The 18,879-nt window shown below is 37.2% G+C and overlaps 2 protein-coding genes across 2 annotated transcripts; both read right to left on the bottom strand.

The window, feature by feature from the left end:
- sar1aa (secretion associated, Ras related GTPase 1Aa) lies at positions 1-3,604 on the bottom strand. Its single transcript, XM_059532893.1, has 7 exons — positions 3,473-3,604; positions 2,261-2,330; positions 1,632-1,751; positions 1,490-1,555; positions 1,253-1,356; positions 1,050-1,181; positions 1-270 (listed from the first exon to the last, which is right to left on the bottom strand). The coding sequence occupies exons 2-7, from the start codon at positions 2,316-2,318 to the stop codon at positions 154-156; spliced, it is 597 nt and encodes a 198-aa protein (XP_059388876.1). The 5' UTR covers positions 2,319-2,330; positions 3,473-3,604; the 3' UTR covers positions 1-153.
- Positions 3,605-5,502: 1,898 nt separating this feature from the next.
- On the bottom strand, positions 5,503-18,053 carry ppa1a (inorganic pyrophosphatase 1a). Its single transcript, XM_059532892.1, has 11 exons — positions 17,927-18,053; positions 17,115-17,179; positions 16,446-16,499; positions 15,409-15,528; positions 15,139-15,225; positions 11,188-11,314; positions 10,989-11,116; positions 9,457-9,542; positions 7,967-8,036; positions 6,800-6,839; positions 5,503-6,244 (listed from the first exon to the last, which is right to left on the bottom strand). Exons 1-11 carry the CDS (start codon positions 17,985-17,987, stop codon positions 6,213-6,215), a joined length of 870 nt encoding a protein of 289 aa, XP_059388875.1. The 5' UTR covers positions 17,988-18,053; the 3' UTR covers positions 5,503-6,212.
- Between the last annotated feature and the right edge of the window lie 826 nt (positions 18,054-18,879).

Raw genomic sequence — 18,879 nt, 5'->3', positions numbered from 1 at the left:
CTGACTTTATATCTCACAATTTGGAATTGTTCTTTATTTTACGTCTGAATTGTAAGATTGAAAAGTCACAATTACCTTTTTTAAATCCGTGTAAGGAGCGGGTTTCGATACTTATTGCTGATAATAAATCCGATCAGGCCAGAAGGGATGAAATCAGTCGATGTACTGCGAGAGCCAGCGGAAGCCTTCTCCATAACCCTGCTTCTTCAACACGCTGCACATGAAGACCTCGAGCGGACGCACGTTCAGCTCCTTCAGCGACACGCTGCCCTGCAGACACAACACACGTCACTCCAAACCACTTCGGCTTCATACAAACATCTCATCATCAGCATCAGTGTTTAATACACACTACCACCCAGGAGTTCTGAACAGATTTACAGTTACAGTTTCACCAAGCCTGCATTTATTTGATCCGAAGTACAGCATAAAAAACTATCAAATATTTGTATTATTTAAAATAACTGTTTTCAGTTTGAATGCATTTTAAAATATAATGTATTTCTGTGATGCTCCGCTGTATTTTCAGCATCATTCCTCCAGTCTTCAGTGTCACATGATCTTCAGAAATCATGAAAATATGATGATTTGCTGCTCAAAAACATTTATTATTAGTTTTTTATGCTGAAATCAGAATAGTAATTTTTTTTAGCTTTCTCTGATTAAATAGAAAGGTCAGAAGAACAGTATTTATCTGTAATAGAAATCTTTTTAACATTATAAATGGTGTTTTCATCACTTTCGATCAATTTAAAGCATCATTGCTGATTAAAAGTATTAACCCAAATCATGAAGAAAATTACTCACCTGTTTTAAATATTGATAATAATAATAATAATAATCATTAAAGCAGTAACTCATCATATTATTCTGATTTCTGAAGATCATGTGACACTGAAGACTGGAGGAATGATGCTGAAAATACAGCGGAGCATCACAGAAATACATTACACTTTAACACAGATTCAAAAACAAATACTTTTGCTGCACTTTGGATCTAATAAATGCAGGCTTGGTGAGCAGAAAAGCGTTTGCCTGGTAGTGTTTACCTTCCCAGTGGTCTGTCCATCCAGACCAAACTCCTCTCGCAGTCTGATCTCACTCACAGCCTCCGGACGGTCGATCTTATTCCCCAAAACCAGCACGGGAACGCCGGAGATGCTCTCATCTGACAGAAGAGCCTGTAAACACAGAGACTGAGCTCAGAGAGAGAAGCGTCTGCCTGCGATCGGCTGAAACTGCGCAGACTCACGTCCAGCTCCAGCTTCGCCTCTTTGAGACGCTCGTGATCCGCACAATCCACCAGGAACACCACGCCGTTGACCGCAGGAAGGTAGTTCTTCCACACTCTCCGGGCTGCAGAAGAAAGACAACACACTTACAAGATTCATATAACTTCTTCTTTGTTTTCCACAGAACTGTAGGCAGGCGACTAGATGATTAACAATGACTGAAACTCCAGGACTGATGCTGAAGGGATAGTTCTGACCTTGTACATGACCTCCCAGATCAAACGTAGTGAAGGTCATTCCTGCGATGGTCAGCTCCTCTGACGCTGAGAGAAACACAGTCAGAGGGAATCATTCATCTCACAGCGGTGTTGTGTTTTAATCGTAGTAACTGAGTCTTACTGGGGTGTAATGTGGGCACATGTTGTCCTAATCTGTCGTCTTTGAGCATGTGAAGAAGAGTCGTCTTCCCAGCGTTATCCAGACCAAGAAAAACCAGCTTTCCAGACTTCTTATACAAACCTGCAAGAACACAAACACAAAATGTATGTATATATACAGTGTCATGCCCCTTCTTGTGTTTTTTTTTTTTTTTAATCTTTTGCATATTTGTCTCACTTAAACGATTCAGATCTAATTAATAATAGATAAAGATAATGCAAGTAAATACAAAATGCAGTTTATTAATGATGATTTCTTTGGGTTATGAAGCAGGACAATGATCCCAAACACAACAGCAATCCACCTCTGAATGCCTCAAGAAAAACTAAATTCAGGTTTTGTTGCTGTAAAGCGTTGCACTACTAGTTATTAGATTTAGGGGCAATTACTTTTTCACGGAGTGCCAGGCAGGTTTGGACATTTACCTGCATTATCTTTGTGTAATATAAAATTACATTTTAAAGTGTGTCAAACATGCAAAAAAAAAAAGAAGGGGGCAAAAACTTTTTGACGGTCATCTTATCTACTTTGTTTCTAACTATTTTCCACGTTAGAATAATATTGGAGTGATTAAATCTCATGAATCAGACCTAAAAACTGCAGCACTCCACTGAAGCCTCTGTAGATCCAGTCAAAAATAAATGACATTGCAGATGTTTCCTAATAAAAACACAGAAAAGATTACTAATATTTTAAACAGAAGAAAAAAATTAAATATAAATTAACTAGGCTGCAGGTTTGAAACTTCTCAAAAGAAAAAAAAACCCCACCAGTTTACTAATATTCATCTACTGTAAATATATGCAGAACAAACATGTTTTTAAACATGTAACGTTAACTAGGTAATACCATAAAGAAATTATCACATGGTAATACTTTATGTACTGTTTTTGACATTTATTGCAATGTATATTATAACATTAGCATGTTTTCCACACCTATCAATGTGCATGTAAACATCTACTGTATTACTGTATAATTATTTAGTAAATATATACTGTATTTAGGGCAATATATCACAATATTAGTACGTTACAATTAGACTCGTTTTTGTTTGAGTGAGTCTGAGTCATGAAAATAATGTCACACAATGCTGAAAACATAAATTAGGGCCCTATATCGTAATATTACAATGTTTTTCCACACTTATCGATGTTCATGTGGGCTAGATATTATGGTATAAATTCAGTACCATTGCATATCACTTTTTGCACATTTAGTTATGTTACAGCCTTATTCCAAAATGGATTAAATTGATAATTTAAACTTCTCCAAATGTTTTTCTAAATATAATCAATTTTACATTAGCTCACATACAAAACTGAACTACTTGAAACAGTAACGTTAGTTTAATCTGACGGACGCGCGCATTAACGGTCTGCGAATATTCCCTCAGAGACGACGACGACGGATTTATTACTCATTAATATGCGATAAAGAAGTTAACTGTTTACATTTATTTCCTTAATTTTTCTCGTGTGGCCCGAACATATGAAAACAACGAGAAGAAACGTATTTCGTGTTGAACATGTAACGTAACGTAGTTTTTGAAAGTGGGCGCTTAAAATAAAATTGATGACTGAAGTGTTTACAGTTTTATTTAGGCTATAAGCCTATAATTCATTGTATTATTATCATCATTGTTATTAATAATATTATTATAAATGCACTTATTGTCATATCAGATGAGTGACATCAGTCCTCAGGTGCAAGATAACACACACACACACCGTTAATCCCAGGCCTGATTAAAGCCTCTTCCGGTTCTCTCTCTGTATGTATGTGTTTTTATCATCGCTCACCGTTTCTCAGACGCGTGTCGCGGCCTCAGTGTGTCGTCGTTAAATTCTCCGTTTATTTCCGTAATTCTCTGAAAGCGCGCGAGCCGTGGAGCGTCCCTAGTACTTCGCAGGATGAGCGCGCACGACAGCCTGACCTTACTTCCGCCTTGAAGTACGTCACCGTCGGTGGGCGATCTCATTGGTCAGAGAGCGTCGCTACTTTTACAGTTAAATAACATAATTAAAACCGCTTTTATGTGTGTCAGTCATTACAATAATATAACAATGCTAAAAAAAGAACAAATAAACAAATTAATGATATAAAATGTTTCACGTCAAAATCATGATGTCTAAAGACATGTGAACGTAATTTAATCTTCATAAATATTTAGTATATTTATTTATGCGTTAATGTCAATAACATTTGAGAAACTGATTTTGATACAGTGTATTTCTGTAAGCAGCGGGCGGAGAATTTAATGCGCTATCTATCTATCCATCTATCCATCTATCTATCTATCTATCTATCTATCTATCTATCTATCTATCTATCTATCTATCTATCTATCTATCTATCTATCTATCTATCTATCTATCTATCTATCTATCTATCTATCTATCTATCTATCTATCTATCTATCTATCTGTCTGTCTGTCTGTCTATCTGTCTGTCTGTCTGTCTGTCTGTCTGTCTATCTGTCTGTCTGTCTATCTATCGATCTATTTATTTATTTTTGCTCTGCCATCACTCTAAAAGGATTTTCCTAATATTTTTTTATTGAGAACATTGTCCGAATTTTTTTTTTTTACTTTAAGATTTTTTTTATGGGGTTATTAAATGTAAAAAGTAAACGAAATATATTTAATTTTGACTACATGACTAACATAATATTATGTGCATAAATGCACATTTTCAAGACAGAACCCACTTTTGTGTGATCTGTTTGCTGATTAACAGCAGTATTTTGGGACTATTTCCAATTAACCTTGTAATAAGGTAGTTATTAAAAACGACTTGAATATATAAGTCCTTAAATCTTTTCCTTTTAATATGATTTATTTTCACTAGTAACATACCCCTGTCCTTTTTACATGTAATTAATTATTTTTTTTAAAAACTTCTACTGTATTGTAGCTGCCAGTTTATTTGATGTTCTCAATTAAAACTTGAAAAAAATGTGGATACATAAAAAAAAAAAACTTTAATCACACCTGTATGGCTGTAGAACGCGCACCTGTGCATGCAGGTGTGTTGCGCATCCAACCACTGACCGCTAGATGCCGCTGTTTACACATCTACTCCAACACCACGTGACTAACTTCAGCGTTATATTTCATAAGCTGATCTTGGGATGCATACAGAACATCATGCATATAGAAATCAGTGATGTACAAACTCTCACTAATGGGGGAAAACATTCATATTAGCGATCAGAAACACAGAATGTTTTATTCTAGTATATATGCGTTTAAAAATATGAGATTTACATTTATGTATTTAAGTGGACACTTTTATCCAAAGCGACTTTTATCCAAAGTAATTATTTCAGGCTATACAAATTTTATTTTAATTTTTTTTTACCAGTATGGGACTAGTTAGGATTTTTACGATTTAAAATCATAAATGTTTTCAGTCTGCATATCAAATGATCACATCAGATATTTGCCATAATCAGCCTTTAAGTGGACTTTAATATTGTGTGTGATAGTATTAACAAGATTACAATAAAAAAAACTTAAATACTTGCTTAGGGAAAAGTGATTTAAGCGATGCAATAAAAAGTTTAAAGCCATTATAAATCATTCTTTACACTGGCGTTTTTTTTGTGTTTTTTTTTTACTGAAGTCTCTTCTGCTCAACGAGGTTGCATTTATTTAATCAAACATACAGTAAAAATTTTGAAATATTATTTATATTATTTCAATCTAAAACCACTGTTTTCTATGTAATTATACTGTATTTTCAGCATCATTATCTCAGTGCTCAACAAAAGCCTTGGTGTGCAGGAAACATCTTTCATTAACATTAAAAAACTTAATTATTCCAAACATTTGGCTGCCAATGTGAAACTTTAATGATTTTTATTACATTTTTTTGTGTACAGGTTCAGGAAATTTCTCCAGTTACCGGAAGATTATTCCCATGCATCATTCTTATGATCCTCATAAGTCTGTGTAATTATTTCCCAGTAAACATCAGTTCACATCTGCTTGTCAATCAAACGCAGAGAAACAGATGATGCTGCAGTGATGCTGGTCTCCATGGCGACGGGGCATAAAGTCAAGAAATAACATCATGACATTATTAGCTCTTACCTGTAGAACCACAATCAAATGTTTCTGAGCAATTATAGTGATTAAAGCCGGGCAAATTAATTAAATGTGCTACAATTAGATGTTCCTTTATCATACAGAGGCTGAAATAGACATTTCAGCAATTATGCATAATATAAATATGCACTGTATTCCAGTAAAAGAGCTCTTGACAACCACAGATATGATTTATAAAGTCACATTGCTTTATTCTGATTGAGTTTGCATTGAAAGGCTTTATATGTTCATACAGTATTTTGCATCGACTACCTATCATCCAAACTTTGTTTAGGCCTTTATGAATCAAACTACACAATGTTTATCAGTAACTAAAACAATATATGACAGAATTATGACATCCGTGAGTCTGCTGTTCTTGATGATGGATTCGTGTAATAAAACTGTTTTCCGGCCATTTATTCTTCCCATCAGCGCTGATGATCGTTGTCTATGTCTGCTTGTAAAAGAACCATTTATCAGCTAGAAAGAAAGGAAACATATTATTTTTACACTGTAAAAATTCAATCTGTATTACCTAAAATATGAAGTTTAAATTAAGTGAATTAAAGTAATGTAAAAACACTTTGCCATGTCTTAATGATCATATCATTTTTATTTTATATAATCAAAGTCACAATTAAATAGTATTAAAATTATATTATATTATTATATAAAATAATCTACAAAATTATATACATATAATTTTTACAGATTATTTTACATTATATATATATATATATATATATATATATATATATATATATATATATATATATATATATATATGTGTATATATATATCTATATATATATATAATGTAAAATAATATGTATATATATATATATATATAAAATAAAATAATATTGTATTCTGAAAACTATATTAACTTTTTATTATTATTCTATGAAATGATCATGATATTTCTACATTAATAAATATATGTTGGAAAGCTTATTAGATATAGTTACTGATTTTAGTGTACATTATGTGGTACTTCTCTAATAAAGGTGTCTGAAGGACTGAAGGATCTCTCACCTGAGCTCGGAGTCGGCTCCGCAGCACTGTATGGAGGAGCCTGGGAAGAGAAAGTAGATCTTACAGGATTAGATCAACAAAAATGCTAATTCTGCCATCATTTACTTACTTTCTTTAATGCATCATAAAAAGACAGCCGTTTCTGAGATGCTTTAGACAAGTTCTGCTGCTTTCAGTCAAGAAGCTTAAAGGAACAGTTCAACCAAAATTGTTAATTTGCTGTAAATGAGTTCATCCTCAGATCATCTGAGATGTCGATGAGTTTGTTTCTTCATCAGGTTTGTAGAAATGTAGCATTGCATCAGTGTCTCATCAATGGATGCTCTGCAGTGAATGGGTGCCGTCAGAATGAGAGTCTGATAAAAACATCACAATAATCCACAGCACTCCAGTCCATCAGTTAATGTCACATCAGAATCCAGCCACACATATTTGTTTAGAGCTGTTTAAACGCTGCTTGATCTGTGCAGACTTCTCTCCTGATTCAGACCAGAACACTTTTTCACTGGAGGAAGTGTTATTATGGATTATAGACTCTATGTGTTTGAGTTAAAAACATCTTAATGCTGGATTTGTTTCATCTTTTGTCTTCTCCAGATGTTCACTGATGGACTGGAGTGCTGTGGATTATTGTGATGTTTTTATCAGCTCTCAATCTGACGGCACCCATTCACTGCAGAGCATCCTGATCTTGAATTACACTATTTCACTACTTATTACACTACACTGCACATTTACACTATTTCTTTAATGGGTTGAATTTCACACAAAACTATCATGGATGACTTCAGGAATGTTTTGCATGAGTTCTGTGGACTACTTAAATGAGACTTTAATTTGAGTTAAACGAGACTTTAATGAGCCCCTAATTATGCTTTTTGACGCTGACAGCTCTGGCTTCTCCTGTCTGGAGCGACACGCGGGTGAATTTTTGGATGAAACTTTAAGGCTTTTTAATTGAAGTTTAATCAGACGATCAAAATCTCAACATACAATCAAAGTCATCTTTAAACAATTTGAAGTTGCATAAATGAGGATTAAATCCAAACAGACCCCTGGTTTTGTTGGAAAAGAATGCAATCAGAGGCTCATTATGCTCAAAAGTTCTCGAAGGGTTGCTTCTGGAGATTGAATTATAATTCTGTGTGTGAGACAGAAAACACTCACTGAATCCACCACGGCTTGGGCTTCACCGGCGGAGAGGCAGAAGGGACTGTCAGACACGCAGGTGTTCATACTGATGGAAATACATTACAGACACAAGCACAACATTAGAAATCAAGCCAAAACCTCACTTCCTTCAGTCTAGAGTCACTGGAGGTGAAGCAAACTAAACAAACCCTGACCATCAGCTGTTGATATCTTAAATCTGTTCTTAAATCTGCCATCAGAAACATGATTTTCAATCTGAGCGTGACCATAAAGGGCATCTTGCTGACTGATGTCTATGTAGGCATGCATAGAGATCAGATGTTTGTGTGCCTGCATTTCATTCTGATTACCTGCTGCTGAAGCTGGAATATAGTTTATAGAGCAATAAATACATTCAGTAGGTGTGCACATGCTTTAAAAAGGAACAGTAATGCCTTCCTTATTGAAAAAAACCTCACGTTTGGTGCTGAAGTGCTCCCTGTGTAGACAGCACACTAGGTTTTGAATTCATGCTGCTGTCAGGAGTTTCATTTCAATTAAATCGTTTCAATTTCAGCAGGGTTGCCAAGTTTGAATTTAATTAGGCTGCTTTTAAACTCTTGCCGTGGGTTGATTTATTTTTCCCCGTGGGTTAAAGGTTTGACATATTGCATGAATTATATTTGACAGAAATGCGTGTATTGAGGTATTTGATATTCCAGCCGTGATAAAGCAAAGAGGAACGGTCAGCGATGTCTTTGAGCTCTTTTATGAAAACTTTTAAAATTTAATCTGGGTTCTCTTAAAAATAATTATTTAACAAAATATATTTACTTATTAAATATATTTACTTATAAAGCACTTAAAAAATATAAATGATGTAGTATATGTACTAAAAATTTACATTTTAAAACATTTCAGAAAATATGTAGTACGTTTAAGCACTTATTTATTTTTAAAGCACTGAAACATTTAAAATGATTTAGTATAATTTACTAGAATTAAACATTTTTAAAGCACTTAAGAAAAAAATATATATACTTATTCTAAAGCATTTTTAAATTTTAATGATTAAGTATAATTTACTAGAAATAAAGATTTTAAAACATTTAAGAAAGTGCATAGTATATTTATGATTTTAATTAAAAACATTCAACATATTTACTCAAAATAAACACTTTAAAACAAGTTATAGTGCATTTGCTAATTACAAATATTTTTTGTTAATTATTATTAATAAATAGAATTAAATTATATTTATATATATGATTGAAATTGGGTTTTACTAAAATTAATCAATGTTAAACATTCAAGAAAATATTTTATATATTTACCTATTTTAAAAGCATTAAAATATGATGTAGTATATATATTAAAAATAAACATTTTAAAACATTTAAGAAAATATACAGTGGATTTAACTAGCTTTAGAGCACTTAAAAGTTATGTAGTGTATAAATATATATGTATATATAATGGAGTTTGAACTAAGAACAAAATTATGGACCGAGAGACCGATGTCTTACCAGTTCAGTTCTCCGGTGTCTGTTTTCTTGGAGATCAGAGCTTTCCAGAAACTATGAGTGTCCTTAATGGTTTTAATGGCGAAATCCTGCAGGCCATGAACCAGAAAAGACAATTTAAAACATTACATCAACAATAACAAAAACAAGAGAGAGAGAGAGAGAGAGAAAGAGAAAGAGAGAGATGGTATATTTGCACAAATCGAATGCATTTAAAAAAATAATTTAGTATATTTACCAAAAATAATCATTAGAAAACATTTTAAAAGGATATATATTTTTTCAGCATTTTAAATCATTTAAATAAATAAAAAAGGGGTTTAGTATATTTACTAAAAACATTTTTTTTCAAACTCTTAAGAAAAGTTGAAGTAAATGTTTAATATTTTAAAAAATTTAAAATAATAATTATTAAGCATATTTACTAAAATAAAGCTTAAACACCTTTAAAACAAACATTTAATATATTAACTAAACATAATTATTTAATAGGCTATATTTAAGAAAATGAATATATGTTATGATTACAGTTTTTAAAAGCATTTTAAAATAAAATGTATTTTGTACATTTAATAAAAATTTAATAAAACATTTTAAAACAGTATACGTACTAATTTAAGCATTTAAAAATAAAAAATGTTTATATATATATGTATTCTAAAAATAATTATATGAATAAGAAAGATATAGTATGCAATGTTTTATTCATTTAAAAATAGTTTAAAATATATTACTAAAAGTAATAATTTTAAAACATTTAATAGCATATTATTTAATAGCAAAAAGTGCATATACACTTTTTGCTAAACATTTAAAAAGAAAGAAATATTTAGAATATTTAAAAAAATATATACATTTAAAAAAGACAGGCCTAGTATGTTTTGCTAATAAATATATACCTTAAAAAGACATACACTTAAAAATAGTGATGCCATAAAAGAACCATTTTTGGTTCCACAAAGAAGCATTCAGTCAAAGAAGCATCTCTTTCTAATCTTTTTATAATCTGAAGACCCTTCTTGGTGAAACAGAAAGGTTTTTCAGATGTTAAAGGTTCTTCTGTGGCATCACTGTGAAGCACCTTTATGTACATCTACTAAAATGTAAATGTATTGTGTTCTTAAACTTTTCGAAGTAAGAAATATACATTTACAGTAACATTTTAAAACAATAAAATTCAACTTGTTATTATTATTTTTTTTTTAAGAGAATGTTGTGTTCAATATGAACCAGGTGTTACGAGTGGAGCTTGACTCAAACACAGGTAAAGCATGTTTTTCTTCTGAATGTTTAGCAGCTCGTAGTGTTGAAAAGTTTGGAGAAGCGAGACGCACTGATCTCAGATCTGTCAGAAGGTCTAGTCATTTAATCACTGACACCATCACCTCTTGAAAAAGCAATTTTGAAAATCACATGCTTGGATTCTCTTGCCTTCGTGGCATGATGGGAAAAACATCTTCATGTCTGGCTGTCAGGAAGTAGTTATTAATCAAATGTCGTCTGCTGTCTTTCATTAAAGCGGCGGCTCTATTTACCCTATTCTTAAATTCGCCACTGAAGGCAAACTGGTTTTCTGGCTTCCCGTCTGGGACTTTGTACATCCGGAACCAGTCGAGTGTGGCCTCCAGGAACCCAGGCTTCAGTCTGCGGACGTCCTCGATATCTGCGAGAGACAGAAGACGCTGAGATTTACCCTCGAGCTCATCACAAACACAGAAGCTAAAGCTCTCAGACCGTTGAAGTCTTCAGCCTCGGGGTCCTCCACGTTTATGACCATCACTTTCCAGTCGGTTTCTCCTTCGTCGATCAGAGCCAGAGTCCCCAACACCTTCACACGGATGACTTCGCCTCGAGAGCAGACCTGGTGAAGAACATGTGAAGAACACGCTTGCAGAACACTGAAACCCCTGGAGCTCTCAAAATGATTACCACAGAAAGATGTTTCAAATCAGTCTGATTCAGAGTGATTCAAATGAATCGTTCAGATCAAAGTGTGAAGCGGTTTGACCGAATCATTAAAAACAACCGATTCAAAATGATTTGCTCACAATTCATTGAGAGCAACTTAAAAAAAAAAAAAAATTAAAAATTAATTATAGCTAGTGAAATCAATAATAGAATATATTTATTTGTATGTATGTGTGTATTGCTAAATTATAAAACACATTAATACACACACACTGTCACCTTATCGTGGTGGAGAGGTTTGAGTACCCCAATGATCCTGGGAGCTATGTTGTCTGGGGCTATATGCTCCTGGAAGGGTCTCCCAAGGTAAACAGGTCCTTGGTGATGGGCCAGACTAAGAACAGTTCACAAACCCCTTTATGTTGACAAAAAGAGCAAGGACCGAGACGTCGCCTGGCATGGCGCAGCCGGGGCCCCACCCTGGAGCCAGGCCCGGGGTTGGGGCCCCCTCCCCCCATGGGGTCCAGCCGGGCTCAGCCCGAAGGAGTGACGTGGGGCCGCCCTCCCGTGGGCTCACCACCTGCAGGAGGGAGCGTAAGGGGCCGGTGCATAGTGGATCGGGCGACAGTCGAAGGCGAGACTCCCGACGACCCGATCTCTGGACATGGAATCTGGCTTTAGGGACGTGGAATGTCACCTCGTTGGCGGGGAAGGAGCCTGAGCTTCTGCGGGAGGTCGAGAGGTACCGACTAGAGATAGTCGGGCTCACCTGCACGCACAGCTTGGGCTCTGGAACCACACTTCTTGAGAGAGGCTGGACTCTTCACCACTCTGGAGTTGCCCATGGTGAGAGGCAGAGGGCTGGAGTGGGTTTGCTTATAGCCTCCCAGCTCAGCTGCCATGTGTTGGAGTTCACCCGGTGAACGAGAGGATCGCTTCCCTGCACCTTCGAGTCGGGGATAGGTCTCTCACTGTCCTTTGTGCCTATGGGCCGAACGGCAGTGCGGACTACCCGGCCCTCTTGGAGTCTCTGGGAGGGGTGCTGGAAAGTGCTCCGACTGGAGACTCCGTCGTTCTACTGGAGGAATTCAACGCCCACGTGGGCAGTGACAGTGACACCTGGAGGGCCGTGATTGGGAGGAACGGCCCTCCTGGTCTGAACCCGAGTGGTGGTTTCTATTATTGGATTTATGTGCTAACCACGGCTTGTCCATAACGAACACCATGTTCAAGGATAAGGGTGTCCATCAGTGCACGTGGCACCAGGACACCATAGGCCGGAGGTCAATAATCGACTTTGTGGTCGTGTCATCAGACCTTCGGCCATATGTCTTGGACACTCGGGTGAAGAGAGGGGCGGAGCTGTCAACTGATCAACACCTGGTGGTGAGTTGGATCCGATGGCGGGGGAGGAAGCTGGACAGACTCGGCAGACCCAAACGTACTGTGAGGGTCTGCTGGGAACGTTTGGCCGAGCCCCCTGTCAGAGAGATTTTCAACTCCCACCTCCGGCAGAGCTTCGACCGGATCCCGAGGGAGTCTGGAGATATTGAGTCCGAGTGGACCATGTTCTCCACCTCCATTGTCGCTGCAGCTGCTCGGAGCTGTGGCCGTAAGGTCTCCGGTGCCTGTCGAGGCGGCAATCCCCAAACCCGGCGGTGGACACTGGAAGTAAGGGATGCCGTCAAGCTGAAGAAGGAGTCCTATCGGGACTGGATGGCTTGTGGGACTCCGGAGGCAGCTGACAAGTACCGGCAGGCCAAGCAGACTGCAGCCCGGGCAGTCGTGGAGGCAAAAACTCGGGCCTGGGAGGAGTTCGGTGAGGCCATGGAGAAGGACTATCGGTCAGCCTCGAAGAGATTCTGGCAAACCGTTTGACGCCTCAGGAGGGGGAAGCAGTGCCCTACCAACAATGTTTACAGTGGAGATGGGCACACGTTGACCTCGACTGAGGATATCATTGTGCGGTGGAAGGAAAACTTCGAGGATCTCCTCAATCCCACCGACTTGTCTTCCGTTGAGGAAGCAGTGGCTGGGCACTCAGAGGAGGACTCGTCCATCACCCGGGCTGAAGTCATTGAGGTAGTTAAAAAGCTCCTCGGTGGCAAGGCACCAGGGGTGGATGAGATCCGCCCTGAGTACCTCAAGTCTCTGGATGTTGTGGGGCTGTCTTGGCTGACACGCCTTTGCAACATCGCATGGCGGTTGGGGACAGTACCTCTGGACTGGCAGACCAGGGTGGTGGTCCCTCTTTTCAAGAAGGGGGACCGGAGAGTGTGTTCCAACTATAGGGGGATCACACTTCTCAGCCTCCCCGGGAAAGTCTATGCCAGGGTACTTGAGAGAAGAATTCGGCCGATAGTGGAACCTCAGATTCAGGAGGAACAGTGTGGTTTTTGTCCCGGTGGTGGAACACTGGACCAGCTCTATACCCTTTCCAGGGTGCTGCAAGGTTCATGGGAGTTTGCCCAACCAGTCCACATGTGTTTTGTGGATTGAGAGAAGGCATTCGACCGTGTTCCTCATGGCATCCTGTGGAGGGTCGGGGAACCCCTGCTTAGGGCTATTCGGTCCTTGTACGACCGGAGCAAGAGCTTGGTTCGCCTCCTCAGACCAGGACCTTCAGCATGCACTGGGACGGTTTGCAGCCGAGTGTGAAGCGGCTGGGATGAGAATCAGCACCTCCAAGTCCGAGGCCATGGTTCTCAGTCGGAAAAGGGTGGATTGCCATCTTCAGGTTGGTGGAGAGTTCCTGCCTCAAGTGGAGGAGTTCAGGTATCTTTGGGTCTTGTTCACGAGTGAGGGAAGGATGCAACAGGAGATTGACAGATGGATTGGTGCTGCTTCTGCAGTAATGCGGTCGCTGTACCGGTCTGTCATGGTGAAGAAGGAGCTGAGCTGTAAGGCAAAGCTCTCGATTTACCGGTCAATCTACGTTCTTACTCTCACCTATGCTCATGAGCTGTGGGTCATGACCGAAAGGACAAGATCCCGGATAAAGGCGGCCGAAATGAGCTTTCTCCGTAAGGTGGCTGGGCTATCCCTTAGAGATAGGGTGAGAAGCTCGGTCACTCGGGAGGAGCTCAGAGTAGAGCCGTTGCTCCTCTACATCGAGAGGAGCCAGCTGAGGTGGACGCCTTCCCAGGGAGGTGTTCCAGGCACGTCCCACCGGGAGGACGCCCCGGGGAAGACCTAGGACACGCTGGAGGGACTATGTCTCCCGGCTGGCCTGGGGCGGCCTGACAAATTCCGATGTTTCGCCATGAAAAAGGAAGTTGCTGTAACTCAGACGAAAGTAATTATAATATAAACTCATCCATATATATGCATGAGTTTGAAGATAAAATTTTGACCATATACACTTTATATATAGTTTTTATGTATGTTAAGATACCTATAATAATAATTAATTATAGAAAAAATATAAAAAGAACAATAAAAATGGAAAATGGAAATTCACTTCAGAAATATTCGTGACTTTTTTATGAGTCAAAATATTATAATTTAATAAAATTTAATTATAATTTTATTTATTTTTGCATGGTTTTGAAGAGAAAAATTATATACATAAACTACAAGTTTCTGGACTATTTATATATTTAGAAAAAAAAAAAAAAAAAGCTAGAGTCTGTGCTTGAAATAATGTCAGTTTTGAGTGAATAAACTTGGGGATAACACAGACCGTGTGTGACGGACAGTAAAGCATTAGAAGTATCGCGTCACACTGCAGTGAAGTGTGTTGTGTTACAGGAAGTGTGTTTCTGCGCTGCTCTGGACCTGATTCCCGATGTCACAGATGTCGATGGGATCGTTATCACCGCAGCATCCCGTGTCTTCATCCCTGTGGCCCGGATCCTCCCACGTCTGCAAAACACAGCAAATCACCCGTCTGTTCTTTCACATGATGTGAGTGAGTTGAGCTCGGATGTACCAGTCTCCAGCGCTGCTTGGGTTGGCATCTAAACATGCGTAACATCTCCTCTCTGAGCTCGCTCATGCATCAAACACACACACGCTTTAACTCTTCTAAACCTCTAGAACACACACCTGAGGAATGGCTCCATAGTTCCAGATGTAGCCCTTATGAGGAAAGACATTGTTGACGAAACGCAGGTTCCCTTTCTTCAGGTCCTGCTTCAGTGGATTGAGAGGATCTTTAGTCGCGATCTGGAGGAACAAGGGCAGTCTTTTTAGAATTGAAACATTCAATTTTTCAGAATGTTTGGCTTTCTGTCTTCATAAAATGTAAAATAGAATGAAAATACACCTCAGAAATTAAATGCAGATTTCTAAAATCAAGCTCCAAAAAGCAGCATAAAATAACTTGTCCCATACAGCCCAAAAACTTGTATAAAAAAAATGTAAAATTTATATATATATATATATATATATATATATATATGCAATAAATAATAACAAATATATTTGCTTAAATATGTTTCAAAATATATTCATTTCCAAGTATACCAATATATTTGTGTTATATTGTTATGCCATTTTTAATATTTGTGAAAATATATTTAAAAAATGTAAATACTTTTTTTTTAAAGAATTTAAAAATATATTTTATACAGTAAGTTATCAGAGCATTTTAATTTTTGGAAACTTTTACATTTACATCCTTTCACTTCACTACATTTCATAAAAACCGATCATTATCTAAAATAAATAAATAAATAAATAAAAAACCCACATCTATTCGTTTTTTTGACCTGAAGAAGTTTAGAGTTTCTTTTGAAATGTTAATGAATTTTGCCCATGGCTAATTTTAAGCAGAAAATAAAGTTTCACTTTTGGAATGTATATATATATATATATACATACTTAATGACTGTCTACAGAACTAACTTCCTCAATATTCCTCACAGATTATTTGTTTTTTTCTCTGTCAATAATATAATTCCTGAATTCCTATTTTTAGTTAGGGACAATCATGAAAAGCCTTGAATGCCATCCGTGAGTTTAAACACGATTTAATGGTTAAAGACGTTCCTGCTCTTCTAGGAATGATTTTCTTTAAAGGTGAGATAATCAGCATGTGTGTGAAGATCCACATCCTGCACTGAACGTTGAAGATTTCTTACCTCCATCTTTGCATTTGTCCACCTAGGAACCTCGATGACAGCATTGAAGATGTTCTGAAGGAGAAAACAGATTTGGTCAGATGATCTTAATGGTTTGATGTTTTGTAGCTGCTGTTGTAGAAGTCCTTCATGATCAGGTTTCTACAGTTTTGTTGGATGAAGTAGGTCACACACTTTCCTCTGTTCTGAGTTCATGATAATTCTGCTCTGTGTTGAGTTTATATTGATTAAACCCTCTGTGATTTTGAATAGAGGAATCTATTCCCATAATTAATCTGACATATTAATGTCATTATGAACTCCAGGATGATTGTCATAAGAGAATGCATCTAATTAGATTTAATGCACACATATACTTCAGGGAGAGAAACACACACACACACAAACACACACACACACACACACACACACACACACACACACACACACACACACACTAATGCATTTAGTTAACAGATGCACTTTTCATTTCATCATTGACTTCATTTTCCAATTCAAACCCAAATTTTGGGCTCTGCTTAAATTTTTCTGAACTTCACGTGATCATAGATGTGAGAAATCCATCTGTGTTCCACAGAGGTGAAGGGAACGACTTCTGTTCCTCATTAAAACCCGGTTCAGAGATCTGAGGACTGAATGCATGAATCAGGATTCAGATATATTCCGTACCTTGGCCTCGTCTGTGTAGATGGGAATGTCATGAAATGGAGATATGTATTTCCCCTCTGCGTTTCCTGTGAGACGAGATAAAAGAGCTTCACAAAGGATCTAAAATACTCTGAGATTAAAGAGATTTTCATCACTCTCTGATGTCTGACAGTGAGAGCAGGGGGATTTATTGTGAGGTTTGAAGCAAAGACAGAATTCGTAACGGAAACAAACACTTATGGTTTCAACAGAAAGCAGATTTTCTTGGTGATTGGTCGCATAGCTACAGTAGTGACTTCCACCTGTTGCTTACTGCCACCAGCAGATGCTCAACAGTTTGTTTCTGTGTGTGTGTGTGTCAGTGTAATAAGAGAAGATGATTAAATATACCTATGCATAATTATAGAGTTAAGACGATGCCACTAGACAGGTCCTTCTTGTTATGCAGCATCCTTTCAACATTTATAAAATGAATATGCACGGGTAATTTAATAAGGCATGCATTCAGCTTTACTCATTATGTCTTGAGTTTCATGTAAATGTTAATTTCTCAGTGAGTGAGTAACACTACACAAGCACTGTCAGCTTAAAGGTAATTAAACAAATAACGAGGTGGAAAGTGATACTGGACATATATAAACACAACAAATTAATTAAAAGTTAATTAATACATTGTTTACAAGAAGTTTGCATCTACTCAAGTGGAAAAAATTATTTAAAATCAGCCAATGCTCGCTTCATTGTGAGATTGTGAGCATGAGCGGACGGGACTGAAGTGAAGAGCTGCAGGAATCAGTGCAGTGTTGGTGATGAATGGATGCTGAGACACTTACTGAAGTAAAGTCTATAGCTGGCCGTGTTTTCTCTGCCTCTCTCCTCCACGCTGAAGCTCATGCTGCCTGTTCTTCCTGCTCTGCTGAACTCTGAACACACTGACGGCTGTGAGACACTGCTAATCTAATAATCAGAGCTGATCCTGAGAGAGAGAGAGAGAGAGAGAGAGAGAGAGAGAGAGAGAGAGAAAGAGAAACACTGATTTGGGAAACGTATTTTGCTCTATAATCAGTACTCTCTTTCTTCACTTTCTTTACTTTCTATTGCTGCACAATATAATCAGCAATTCTTAGAATGACTTCCTTCTTAAACATCAAACCACTGACTTTATTCACACACTGCACACGTTAATAAATGAACAAGAACACCCAAAGAGAGATGGAAAAATATTTGCATGCTTCAAAGATTTTAAGAAGGCTGTTGACTCCATTTGGCATAATGGGTTGTTTTATAAAAGAATTCAAAAGTGGCAGGGGGAAAAATATATGATTTAATTAAAAACATCTATTACCAAAATGAATGTGCATTAAAAATTGCACAGCAAAGGAAAGGTGCTTTACAAAATGCTTTCCACGCTTAAAAATATAATTATCTTATTCTGGATCCTGAATCCCACTGAAAATTTAAAATTGGCAATTAAAACATTACTTATTTCACTATCACAATCACAATCAATATCACAATCACTATCACCACCATAACCATCACCATCACCATCACTATCACTATCACTATCACAAAATTACTATCACTATCATTATCACTATCACGATCACAATCACAATCACAAAATTACTATCACTATCACAATCACTATCACCATCACCATCACCATCACCATCACACAATTACTATCATTATCACCATCACTATCACTATCACAAAATTACTATCACTATAATTATCACTATCACTATCACAATCGCAATCACCATCACAAAATTACTATCAC

This window comes from Carassius carassius, chromosome 40 (genome assembly GCF_963082965.1).
Source record: "Carassius carassius chromosome 40, fCarCar2.1, whole genome shotgun sequence".
Taxonomy (NCBI): Eukaryota; Metazoa; Chordata; class Actinopteri; order Cypriniformes; family Cyprinidae; genus Carassius; species Carassius carassius.
The sequence above is the reverse complement of the archived record's forward strand: the minus strand, read 5'-3'. Positions and strand labels throughout refer to the sequence as shown.